The sequence below is a fragment of the Struthio camelus genome, chromosome 15, assembly GCF_040807025.1.
Source record: "Struthio camelus isolate bStrCam1 chromosome 15, bStrCam1.hap1, whole genome shotgun sequence".
In the NCBI taxonomy this organism is placed as follows: domain Eukaryota; kingdom Metazoa; phylum Chordata; class Aves; order Struthioniformes; family Struthionidae; genus Struthio; species Struthio camelus.
The window spans coordinates 5,949,282-5,963,133 of record NC_090956.1 but is presented as its reverse complement, the minus strand read 5'-3'; the positions used below and the strand labels follow the sequence as shown (position 1 = coordinate 5,963,133).

Sequence of the window (13,852 nt, the reverse complement as noted above, 5' to 3'; positions counted from 1 at the left end):
CTGGCCTCTTCCAGAGCCTGACCCAAGGCCAGCTAAATTGCATTATTAACTTCAACGGACTGGGAGTTGTTAGCTTGTTTTGACGACTGCAGAAATCAGAGCCGTGAATTAAACACCTAAGCATTTAAGCAAAACCAGCCTGTTACTGCAGAACGTAACAGAGCACGTGTTGGGCTCTCAGCAGAGCCACTCAGACAGCATGACTTGCCCAAGGATTATACTCCGACTAGCCTGGAAAATCTTTCTCTTTTTTCTAAACAGAACAGAACCAAACTATTTTTAGTCTTAAAGGTAAAAAATATGAACATACCCTCCTGCGGGGATATGTCAGAAACTAACCTTCGGGTAGCGTAGTAAAACAAAAGGGAACAGCGAGCAGCAGCCGTCACAAATTCATCGGCTTCATTACAAAGGTTGTATTGTTCCTATTGCAACTGAAAGGCATCAAAATATTTGCTGTTTTCTATCAAAAGGCATAGATCAAATAATTTCATTCTTGCTCTAAATACCTAGCGCAGTCTAGCATTCATACAAGCGTTCCTAAACTTTCCCCGTCCTACGGACCACGTTTTAGTATTTAGACCATCTCGCGGGCCTTCTGCCTCGCCGCAGGGTCACGCGAGGCAGCCTCTCCTCGGAGCAGCGCGCCTCCGCGGCAGCTCATCTGAAAGGCTGGAAGTAATGTGCTTTAACCATCGTTTAACGCAAGCTGGAGCTGGAAGGGGAAAAGGGGACATCCGTGCGCTAGCAGGCTCGAGCAAACGTCTCCCAGGTCAGCGTCTGAGAATCCCTAATCTCATTAGCTCCGTTTAGGATTAGAAACTGTTACAACCAGGCAAAGTTACACAGTATTGGAGTGCTGTGCATCCTATTTCTAAAACAAGGGTAATACCCGAATGGCTTTTTTCCCGAAATGGTGGCAGGTGATTAGAGATACACGGCTTTTGCGGGTGAGGTTTTGTTACTTTTCCCAAATACTAGGGCTTTACCTTTTTGTACTGTCCACACTGATATATTTTATAAATAACAAAAGCAAACAAGCTAAAATGTCAGGACCAAATAATATATAATATTTTTGCTGATGTTCTGAAATATAACAGCAGCTTCAATGGCTTTGGACTAGGACAGGATTTTCATGAATATTATCAACATAGCTAAAAAGAAATCTTATCATTCACAAATAGCATTAAGACACACGTCAGAGAGTTCACGGCCATGCAATAGGCAAACAAGTACAAGATATTCAAGGGTACAAGATACAAAAGCTCAACTCCCTCCTGCCTTCTGCAAGAAAAGTTCTCACTTTTTCTGAAGGAGGATAGTACAACCCCCGCCAGTTTCATTTTGTTCCGTTTTTCCCTTCTCCCACAGTGCCAGCAAGGATGATGAATAAATCCTCTTAAAAATCAAATGATCTAACATATTTCACCTCCAGTTCAAACAACCTTAAGACAAGGAGCTGAGAGACTGCGCTCGGAGCAGGACATCTCCCTGCGTAAGCCACTTCTGCCACGGAGTTTGTGCAGTTCGGCCCTGCGATGCTCCAGGCTGCAGTCTGTCCTGCAGATGTTGCTGCTGCCGCGGGGTAGCAAAACCCCGCAGGCTGCTGGGCCAAGGACCGCTGTCAGCAACATGACGGACATGGAATGGAAACAGATGCAGCCAGCACTCAACACTGAGATCTTGTTTGACAGCATCGATGTAAATCAAACTGAATAAAACGTTTTGGAAGAAATTACAGAAAAAGCTGGATGCTATTAAACGGCGCTGGAAGCCCCAGAGTATCAGCACAGCAGCTTGAGGCTCCGTATGGGGGGCCCCGAGTGGGAGCGGGACCAGCATTCCCGCAGCCCGCACAGCGCTCGCGTGCATGCCTCTCGCACGTTCGTTTGCGGTAGAGAGAACGGGATAAAATTACAACAGAGTCAGGATTAGGATTAGAAAGAAACTGAGTCATCAACAGTTTTAATTTTGCCCACACATTTATTTATAATGCTAGAGGAGAATATAAACATGAAGAATATATTCAGCCACCTCAGAATAAAGGATAAACAGGAACTAGCCCTAGCCACCCTTTCCACGTTAGGGCACTCGAGCAAGCAGTGCTTGCATTTCTTAGGTGTCTAGCGTCTCTCATTTGATCCTATTCAGGTAACTCTTGATTACATGACCAGACAGTTATCAAGGCTCTCATACTTCGATTACAGCAGCCTCTCCCTCCCCACAGAAATAGGTACTCTCTGTTTAGCCAAAGCAAAATGAACAAACAAGCCACTGCTGTGATATCCCAAGAATAAAAGCCAACAATAAATCACCCTTGCGTAGAAAGCAGTGCCACAATCAACCAAAGCAAACTGCAAATGTCAGCTTGTTAGATGATAATCCCACCGAAAAATAACCCTAAAAGCCACATTAAAATTTGCTAACTTGCTTGACATTGGCTTTGCTAAAGGATCCCCGCACAAAACACACCAATGAGAAATGTCCAAAATTAAAGAAGATAAAAAAAGACCAGTTTAAACCTCCAAAACAAGGCAACCAGTGATGCACCCCCTAGGACCAACTGACAAGTCTGAAAAAACGTTCCTAGAAAGTATCCAGTTTTTCACTCTTCACAAGATTCTGACTTCAGACACTCCCACCGCTGATGCAATACAACGAGATCACTTTGTGCTGCAGTAATCCCATACCCTGGCTCTTCTTATTCCCTATGAGAACGCAGTAATTCAGATGTTAATATACTGTGAAGTTAGGAGTCTTTCCCTGACTGTCAGACCTTATATGTGTTATGAAGGCTTTTAGCCAACAATACAGATTAAAAAAAGGCAGGTTGGCACTCCAAGTGCCAGCAGATGGATGGGTTACTCTCTTGAGGCTAAGGACTAAATTACGGGCAGTCAGAGGGAGGTCAGTGAGAGCAACGCGTCTCAGCAGCATTTCTGTAACAGCACCAGGCTGCTGCTGCTGCTGGGCAACACCTCGGCCTCGCTTGCCTCTGCGACCCCATAAACTCTACCCTTAGGTCACACCATGCCTCCTTCCTGCCGAGCTAGACTGCCCTCCCCCTTCTCCTCCCTGGGCTTCCTCTGTAACTTCTTGCTGAAAGTCAAAGGAAATAACAAATCCTGGGCTGCTCCCTGACCTCCTGCTGGTTAGCTCAGGCTCAAGCCTCTGCTCCTTCCATTGAAGCCACATCACCAGGGTTGTTCCTGACTGATTTCTCCTCCGAGGCTTCCCCTGCCTTCCCTTACCTTGATGGGCTTCCCTTGCATGGAGAAGGCTGCAGAAAGGAACATGCATTTTGGTCTTTATTACTTTCCTCTGAAGTCCTTATATGGACTTTTGGGTGTAAACAAAAAATATGCACTCTCTAGCCACAGCCAAGGCCAACGCATAAAGCTTTAAGCAAACTCAAAGAAATTAAATAAAAAGGTTAACGCTGTCAAACCCTGACCTGAGGCAATACTCTCTCTCATGTTCTACCAGTCTTTTTATGCTTCATGAGATCCAGGGAAATGGGTGGAAGATGTGGAAATCCTATTGCAAAAGCACCTGCCCGCTCCTTTCCTTTCCCCTGGGAGCTACACGGAGAACATTCTATTATTTAGTTAATTGCAAAGAAACAATTACAAAGGAACTTGGCAAATTCACTCTAATCACAACAAGACCCATTGCAGTTCAGTAAGTTCAGTAAATTAGCAAATAAGCAAACACAAAAGAAAAGAACAACACAGCTCACATTGCACTTTGTTCATTTGTTTTGTCAGTCATAGTTTCTGTTTAATTATTTAAGATATTTCTTCATAACACTCTAGTACATTTTGTATAATAATGAAGGCTTACCAGCATGGATTTGCAATACTTGGCTATTAAATATCTGCTGAGGAGGATGAAAACTGCCAATTCCATGTATAAATTATAGAGAGTCCGTTCAGGAAAAATTTCCAGGTTAGACAAATAGAAGCCTCTGCCACAATTTGTGTAAGAAACAAATAAGGATTATTGCTAGATAATGACAATGTTACGCTAATGTTTGTGCACAATGTTAAAACTTTATTACAAGCGTTTGTAGTCAATCCCTGTTTATTAAAAGCTATTCTAATTGTCTATGCATATAACTAGAAGCCATTTAAATATAGCCTTTTCTACAGCCATACTGTAATCAGATGACAGATTTCACAGTATTTCATTTCTAAACTTTTATATAACAGGAAAGGTTTTCAAGCTCCATTACTTTACCGAAGCAGAGCCTCATCTCCGCAGGACTGATGCACTGAGACGGGGCAGAGGAGTGAGACCCAGGTGATCTGTTACCTTGCTGATAGCAAGGGATGTGATGCAGCCCTTCACAACGGGCACGTTGCCCCTCCTCCCTTCCTTCCAGTCTGTTTTGAGCATCAAGATTTTATGATACATCTGTTCAAACTACCAAGAATAGAAGCCCTGAAGGGGCTTACGTGGTACCCAGTGCTAAGTGGCTTTGAGGCATGCTGACAAGAAATCCACCAAATAGTAGAGGAGCTGTTATGGCCTGAGCAACCTCTTGAGAGGGAAAGTTTTGTTTATACAGAGCTCTAGTGACTGGAGTAACGTGAACACTTTCCTAGAGACCAGAAAAGGTGCGTGCATACAGATGTTCTCAAATTCAAAAAAAGCAATCAGCACAGCCAGACAGAGAGAAGGGCAAAAAGAGCGAAAGACAACTTAATCAGTAGAACACAACCCTCCCTACAAAAACTAGCACAGAGTTAATGAAAAGAACGTATTGACCCTAGCCTTTCAAGGCTACTCCTTCAAGCACGACGCAGACAACGCGCTAAAGGTCACATCTAAATACATGCCCGTATGCCTCAGACATATCTGGAGTAAGTACTGAGACACTGATCTCGGTGCCGCCTCTATCGGGCAAAGAACCACCAGAACCACTGGGCAAACGGTAGAGGAGCACCAGCTCCACAAGCACTTAAGTGAGAGGAGCTGGTGCAGCACCAGACCATCAGCCATGCCTGAAAACGCTCCCCTAATAATCTGGAGCCTAACACGGCCATTTTGCTCTTTGCAGGTCTTAATGATGCCCACAGCGTGAATTAGACTATTTTTTGTTTCTTTTTCCTTAAAAGTGTATGCGGGGGAAGGCAATTGGTTAGCTGACAAACCTACCACATGCAGATGCAGAAAAAGCTTTCAAGAATCAAGGGCACTATGAGTTCAGAAGAAGTCCAAGTATGGCTTAATACAACTAGTATGAACACTTCACTGCTTTCAACCGAATTCAAGACTAACCTGGTCCAAGAAATCATACCAAAATTTTTCCGTTCATACAGCTTGGCTTACCTCCCGTGTTTCACATTTAAAACTAAAGTTTTTACTAAGAAAACCATAGCATATGCCAGTGGAGTAAAGAGGAAAGATTAAAAGAAAGTGCAATTTAGAGGAGAACATATTTATCAAAAAATGAATAGTTTGAGTCTAATACTCTTATAGCTCCATTCGGTTCTTAGTCCTACAACACAAACTCTGCTTGATAATGACTACAAGATTACCATGTCTTCATAGCAGTCATCAGGGTCATCTATTTTATTGACCCTAGTTGATTTTCCACCTTTATAAAACAGCATAAGGCTTTTTACCTGGGGCTCTTCCTAAAGGCTTTTTCAGTGGACCTGGAAAGGAACGCATGCATCCTAGTTTCTTCCACCAGATCTCCACAAACAGCAACAATAACCAAGATAAGGGGATAAACAGTGAGTAAATTGGACAAAGTCTTTGGAATCCCATAGAGTGCCATCCCCCAGCTTACAGCACCCCCAAGTTTCACTTTATCCTCTGCACACCGACAGCGCTGCCATGTCCTACCGCAGAGAGCTCTGCAGCCCTACTGAATTCAAATACAGGCTATCTTTACTGCATCCCTCCTACCAAATGTTTCTGAGAAGTATACATCAATAACCTGGTTAGGTATGTTTTTCTCCTGCAGATTATTATGAACAGGCATCATGATGGCTTGCTTTGAATCTTTTATCTGACTTTCACCAGTTTGGGAACTGGTCAGCGTGACTGTTGCAACCACAAGCAAGCAGCATCATAATATATGAAAAGGCATAAATGAAACTTCTTGTACACTGCAGAAAGCAACAAATACATCTGAGGCAACAGCACGGCTTTTAGTTTTAGATCTACTCTGATAGGATTCCTCTTTTGAATAAAACACCAGATGTCAAGATTGAATGCAAAAGTCCATTATCTCTGGCAGTTCCACAAGGCTTTGGTCAAGGAAGCCATTTGCGCTACTGATGGGATGATCTTGAACATATACTAAAGAGAAATTCCACACCCTACATGTTTAGGAGTTAACTTTTTGCTACCTTCGCTATTTGTTTTGCAGAATGAAAGACACAGGACTAGTCAGAACTGGCTCAGCAAAACAGTCAGAGGTAAAAGGTCGACCTAGGTGCAAAGTGAGACTAGCAGGAGCACAACCGCCATGCAGCACAGGCCAGAGCAGCAATGCAAATACAGTAACCACAACAGTAACGCAGGAACAATTAAGTTACAAACTTCAAATTTATTTGAAAGTTCAACAATTGGGAGAAAATACATCGCGATTCACTTAACTTTTAAAAGATCCTAAAATAAATTACCTACAAGATTTGCACAGTCCTAAATATTAAAATGATCATAAAAATTGATGGCTCTCTCTCATGTGCCAAGATTAATACTTTCGCATTTCAGTTATCTTAAAAGTTGCTTGTGTAGGGATTATTTGTATAGCTATGTAAAAAACAATATGTTTTATCAGATTTGGATGCCACAGTCAGTATTTACAGGCACAGGCACTTAAGGACAAAACGAGATCATCAGGAACGGCATTTCATGAAAGTCAGATTTCTATATTCACACATGATCACCACCTGAACACTACTGTGAATTCCAAAAGGTTTCAAGTAGGCAGCATTATCCCATACAGAACTTGCCTACCAGCAGAATGGAAAAGTGTGCTATTAGATTAGGTAGGTTACAATGGAGTTTAATTTTAATTCAAGACCTTGACGCCCCCACAAGGTTATCAGTGCTTTCTACAGAAGACATGTTTTTCAGAAACTGAACGTATTTGTATAGGGCCTATCTTGACAGGTGTGAGCCACACAGATTTTTGTTGTCCTTGCTCCCTGTTGAGTTGAGGGAAAGAAAGGTGCCATTTACTCTGAAATCATATTTTTCTTCCTTCATTGTTCCACACCTCTTTCCAGATTTACAGGTACTTGTATTCAGATACACAACCACAGAATGAAGCCTACAGTGTTAATCAGTATTCCTTTCAACATATTCCATTAAAGCATATGAAGAAACAACATTAAAGGCTACTAATACTGTGGGGGGTTCTCTTTCTACTTTATCACACCAAACTTTTGATATGCAGTGATCATATAGTGAGCTTCTAAACTAATATTACGAGTCTGCAGACCACTCAAGTGAACATCAGATCTTTGGTGGCTGCCAGCAGACTTGAACTTAGGAAGTTCCAGACGGATTTTAATTTATTCCAGAAGACATTTGCTCCTTTGCACCCTGATTTTTCTCTGTGACTCTGGGTCTTACCAAGATGCTTCCTTCCCTATCCTGGAACTTGTTTATTGACAGTATTACTGCTAGCAATATGCTCAGTTAACATGGAAGTCTTTCTGCTCTGCTTCTACTTCCTAATGCTTTCACAATAGTTCTTTACTACAGCACAGTAAAGTAAAATAATGTTGTCTTCATTATATTTGCCAGCCAAGTATTTCCCCATAGGATAACGGCTATGTAGGTATTTTGTACTAGTCCTGGTCCTGGCACACAGTATATCCTACTCTTCCCTTAACGTTTAAGTCCTAAGCTTTAACTCTCCCTGGAGGTATCCATGACAGAGCCACAGTTACAAACTTATTATACCTAAGCAACTCAATATAGCTCTACTTCTACTTCGCAAGTGACTCTTTCTCACAATGTGACTTTCAGAAAAAAGAGGGAAACAGCTCTCAGCTTCTGCCAAGAGGATTTTTTCCCTTTTATTCTTTTATTTTATATATATATTTTTTTATCCTTTTGCAGATGACAGTCATGTGATCGAAATAACAGCAGGAAAAAATTACTCAACGAGAGTGTAAATGACGTTCTTCAGACTGCTTTGGTATGGAGAGCTCCCAAAACTGCCTTTGGAAATAGCACAGGCAGCATTTCCACTGATGGGATTAAATTAAATCAGCTGCATTGTGCTGCAGCCATCCAGTTTCCTCTTTGGCTGCAAAGTACTGGCATGAACTGTGATAAGCCTCAGATAGTTCTTTGATTCCAATGAAGCACTGAGACAGCTCTGACTTATTAGTATTCTGCAGAACAGTGGCGACAGATTTTTAATTTAAAAACGAAGGGAGGAAAAGGTGATAAAAATCTTATATTTAAAATTGTACTTGCAGTCCACAGGAGACTTTAGTACTTCTTGATGACAAAGAAAGTCTCCATCAAGCTTCCCTGTGTGTTTGTAAAATTAAATTCTCCTTGCAGTAAATATCACATAATTCACCTGGTTCACCTTTTAAAAAAACATGTTAATGCTTAGGAAGGATATTGGTATGATAGTCTGGACCGCAAGGTCCTCTTTCCAGTCAAGAAGAGGTACAATCCGCACATCAGATCTGGAAAGACTACTCTGACCATGTTCTCCACAGCCCTTTCTGTCTTTGTTTTTTCCATAGAGTCTGCTAATAACCTCATCAATTAGCGTTATTTCTGGAGGCAGTTTCAAGGTCTATTGTAAGACAACTTACCACCTTCTGTTCCTAAACCATCAAACTGTGTGGACTGGGTTTGGTATATTATGCTCATCCCAATCCACGTCCCTCAGAAGACAGCAATAGCGCTCATGCTTTCCAGCAGACAAGCCTCATAGCTTCATCTAGTGAGTGAAGATGGCTGGGCACTGTGAACCCTATCCCATCCTGTGACTAGACTTACTGCACACTTGCAGTATAGCTAATGGGTGCACGTGCAAAGTAGCACTGAGAGAAGAGATAAACAATAGCAAAGCAACATTAGACTTAAAACCCCTCAGTGCTCAGTGTATGAGCAATCTAACTACGTAAAAGTTTCAGTCAAGTGATGTATGCTAAAACAGGGCATAAAGTAACGTATCTCCTATGTCAAATGTTTTCACATGTTAGAGATGACCCTGCACAATCCACTTGTATTTGTGATACGTAAGCAGAAAAAGCAGTCACAAGGCTATCCTTCACACAGCACTCCTGCTATTACGCGCCTTCTCTGACAAATACAAAAAATAGATTACGTGATCACATATTTCAACTACAAAATAGTACCATACAAATTATAGCAAACACACTTGAAGAAAGCAATAAATAAAGAACACCCTGCAGATACAGTAGGCCTAGAATAGCCCTACGTCAGAAGTGGCTTTCTAAAAGCCTTAACAAGGTCTGATTGTAAATGTTTAGTATAAAACCCCAAAAGTACGTACTAAAACATGACATAATAATAATTTTAGAGAAGACCTTGTAGCAAATACAAGCTATTCCCCTTCACATACATGAGCTGAACATTGGAGCCAAGTCATTTTTCACTTTCAGATTAAATAAAGTATTTTAGTTGATCTAAATCAAAACTACTTTGTTTGACATGAAATAGCTTAAGGTTTTATTGTTTTCATTTGAATTTGGCAAATGAATTTATAATCTTCGTTGCAAGAGAAAACACTAAAGTGTTTTACTTTTTCTAAAACCTAAACTCCCTCTGCGTACCATAAGGATAAGCGTAACAGTCAGTCAGTGGGTTTTAGCCATACAGTCTGCAGAGATGACACATCAAACAATGATTTATGGCGGAAATAATCACAACCATAGGCTAATACTCCCCCTTTTTTTCCATGCTTGATATGCTTTGTCTTGGCAGAAATATTTTTGTTTATGAATCAAATAATTCAAAATCACGAGCGCCCATTACCAAAACTTAAAAGCAGGTATAGCTTTTCTTCATCTGCAGCAGTGGAGAGACGACGACAATATCATCTGAATCGTCTGAGTGAGCTTCATCCACAGACAGAGAGGGTGTGGGTTGTGGCTGCTTCTGAGAGGACCTGGCTGAAATAACTGTAAAGGAAACAACAGCATCAATAAACACCACTGACAAAAATAAGCCCTTGTGGGAACTGTAATATTCTCTGGACCATTAAGTTTCCAGAATTACCTACAGTTATTCATAACTTGCATCCATCTTTTCCTGCATGTAAGTATTCCCTTTCCCCTTTAGTGAAAGAGCATAGCAAGCGTTAAATTGACATACTGACCACGCATGATTTGTCTTATTGTCTTTAAATCTCTGCAGGTGGTTACACACCACGAAGTAAAGCAATTTGATGCTGAAGCCATCTCAGGTCATAAAAATAAATAGTTATTAGAAGGCCAGAAAAGGAAAAAAAAGACCCAAGCATGCTTAAGCTAAGCGGAAAGGTCATGATGAGAATTTCAGTCAGACAGGGAGTGAGAAAAGGGGAAAAACAGTGGAAAAAAAAAAAACATGGAAGCTCTCATTAACAGTGTCCTTCCTTCTTACATCTATGAAATACCAAAAATATTATTTGCATGCTATACTACCCATACTTAACAAGAAATGTGACCACAACATGTATTGCCATTTTCCTTTTCTTTTTTGCTTCTTTGCTGTTTTTTGGATGCATGGTTCTATACTCAATTTAATGATACCTCTAGGCATCTCATCAATCCAACATCTTTTAAGACATGAACAGGTAGAGCCCTAACAATTCCAGTAAAAACTGGAAAATCAGAGGGACCAAAGGGGTGCATACAAAGCCCCTAGCATCTGATGAGCAGAACCAGCAGCTTTAATTCCCTCTTTAAGAGATCTTGAGCAGAACCAGCAGCTTTAATTCCCTCTTTCAGAGATCTATGACCTAAATGATGACAGCTATTAATACCTATTTTTCAGCTCCAAGTATCAATTCTCCTCTTGGTGGAGACGGTGTTATGCTAGGAGATATTAATAGCTGTCTAGCAAAATTGGCTTTTGGAGTAATGCACTACACTGGTCATACTGCAGCTTGGAAAGTACATTAAGCAAGGAGCTTGCTAAACAGCTGAGTGATTTAAAGCTATCAGATTCCTTTAGCTTTAAGTCATGCAGCTGTTGAACAAGCTCTTGCTTCATTCATTCCAAGGCCAAACTTGCACTGTGACCTCTAGATCTTGTAATGATCTCAAACTTTCAATGAAAACAGATATTGCAATAAGTCATTTAGTTTCACTATCATCTTGGCATTATTTTGAGAGGAATTGTAACCATGAAAGTGTGTTTTAAAGAGCCTTATATATTTCCTAAAATAAATGCATATAATCCTGGTTTAGCATTGTGGCCATTTAATATATTGTTTTCATCAGGTTAAAAAAAAAAAAAAAACTAGCAGATGATGTATAGGATTCAATACTGCTCTGCTTGTCATCAAAACCTGCACTTCCAAAACAGTTTTGAAGACTATTATACATTTCTGAGAGACTAGTAAAGCCATTTTTACTGCATCCCAAGAAGTTAAACAGACAATAACAATGCACTCTGTGAAATTTAGCTTTTAGTTTCTTTCTGTCAGAGGAGTGGCAGGGAGGAAGCACATGTCATTTATCTGAACGTCAATCTTGACTAAGAGCAGCATTTATTTCTGCATATTACTGTTCATTCTCTGGATACAGCTGTTAATTTGAGGTTTCTTTGAGATCATAATGAATTTACATATAGCCCTCAACTCTAATCAGTGCGCTGACCTGTTCACAAACACAAAGATAAAGTTGCCACTCTGAGGCATATTAAACTGAAGATGAGGTCAAGAAAATCTCAGACATCAGGAGTAGGATACGATGTCCAGAGCAATTTGGTCAATATTAAGCCATTTCATATATAATTTCTGTCTACTGTTAGAGCTGCATCCCCTGGTTATCCTGTCTGCTTCTGGAAACTCTCTTTACTCATCCTTACTGCTGGTACTACTGGCTCATAAACCTTTCTGAAAATCTGTTATATTATTTGTTGACTGATGCAAAGAAGATACTTGTGAGCATGGCCCAGATTCCCTCCTCCTCCTCCTCCCCCCCCCCCCCCCAAATTTCACTTAACTAGAGAGTCATGTGTCTCTGCTTCCTCTGGGTTGAGCTCATTGTCCATATAACAGCCTCTTTGCGCTCCTCCATTCCATCTACAGGCTCTCTGTCTGTCACCATTTTTCTAATTCTGGGCTTGTTGCCGTCCCCTTTCTTTATTCCTCATTCCAGCTGCTCTGGAACTAGGAGGTTTTCTCTTTGTCAGGAACTTTTTATTTCGTTATGAGTCCCATGACATGCCTGTGTGCCTTCCATTTTCCCCTCTATCCCAGTGTATGCCTGTTACTTATCTAGTCCTCTTTTCACCACAGGTATTCTCAATTTTTCTTCTTCTTCTCTGGGAGATAAGTCTTTTCAGAGAGGAGTAATAGCTTGTTCAACAGCTGCATGACTTAAAGCTAAAGGAATCTGATAGCTTTAAATCACTCAGCTGTTTAGCAAGCTCCTTGCTTAATGTACTTTCCAAGCTGCAGTATGACCAGTGTAGTGCATTACTCCAAAAACCACTTTTGCTAGAGGATTTTTACATCAATCGTGAGCTAGGAATGACAGATGTTGGACTTTTAGTTACCTTTAACATGTTGAAGCCAAATGGATTCAAATGGCACCCCCTCCCCAGCCCCGTTACAACAAACCAAGTTGCAAAGGAGTCATATTTCTTCATGGAGGTAGTATTTATGCTAGAATGCTCCGCTTCCTTTAGTAGGTTTTTCTGATATGTCTTCTGGGAAAACTTGGTTAAACCATCCAAAGCACAGAGAGTAATAGTTCACCAAGCTACTTTGGACTAGGCCCCAAAACTAGTGCTTTTAGGCACTAGTTACACAGTTACACAAACACACATCCAGTATGCTTCTTCAGAAGCTAACTAGATTCATTCTATCTTCTTCCCAAATTTTGAAGACATCTCCCATATTAACAGCAATAAATACAACTCCCTTTGCTCCCAATCTCTCCTTTTTGATGTTTACCAGAAGATGACTTCAAGGAAGAAAGGTTGAGTTCCTGTGGTCTCTTCTCTGTCCCTTCTGGTACAAATTCTTCCCCAACTTCTTCACTCATTGCTTTACCGTCTTCTTCATCTGCAATAAATGTTAGCTTTGGAAACTTCAAGGCTAAACAGTGATAGTGCTCTACTAGTAGTCAAAGTACTGCATTTACCAGACAAGCTTCATCTTACATCCTTCTTTGGATCTCCTAAGTACTTCTTAAGAGGCACAAGGCTTTTTTTTTTTTTTTCTTTTTTTTAAATGATTCCTTCTCTTCAGGCAGAATTTCACAATTCATCTACTCTGGGTTTGGCCTGAGATTACCAAAAATGACTACAGCAGTTAAGCTTAGGCAAAACAGGACGCTGCAGGGGTTTCTTTCCTGGATACCTTCATTAGACATAACTAAAATCACTTAAAACTAAAACATCTTCAGAAAAAAGTACTATCTACTCCTTCACCAAGAAGTGTAACAAGCTCCTGAGTATGGAATACAATAAAGCTTTCTACATGCAGTTTCCTTCACTGAAGGGTAACCTCTGTATTCAAAAACTAGGCCCATTTGGCTGATTCCCCACCTCATATCCTAGAGGAACAGCCTAGGCTGCCTACAGCACATTCTGTGTCTGAGCAAGTTTGCAGGGACTCTCAGCTTTTCACTCACAAAACCAAGGAATGCTTCTCAGGTCACCCCCAAAACTGCTC

At 40.9% G+C, this 13,852-nt stretch overlaps 1 protein-coding gene across 3 annotated transcripts in view; it reads right to left on the bottom strand.

The window, feature by feature from the left end:
* Positions 1–6,545: 6,545 nt before the first annotated feature.
* Positions 6,546–13,852, bottom strand: part of IQCE (IQ motif containing E) — a 29,395-nt gene continuing 22,088 nt past the window's right edge. For 2 of the 3 annotated variants that reach the window (XM_068909189.1, XM_068909192.1), the window contains 2 exons: positions 13,130–13,240; positions 6,546–10,142 (listed from right to left, as the gene is read on the bottom strand). In XM_068909189.1, coding sequence (XP_068765290.1) covers positions 10,003–10,142; positions 13,130–13,240 — 251 coding nt within the window. In that variant the 3' untranslated portion in view covers positions 6,546–10,002. The remainder of the gene's footprint in view (positions 10,143–13,129; positions 13,241–13,852) is intronic. The other variant, XM_068909190.1, reaches the window with a different exon arrangement.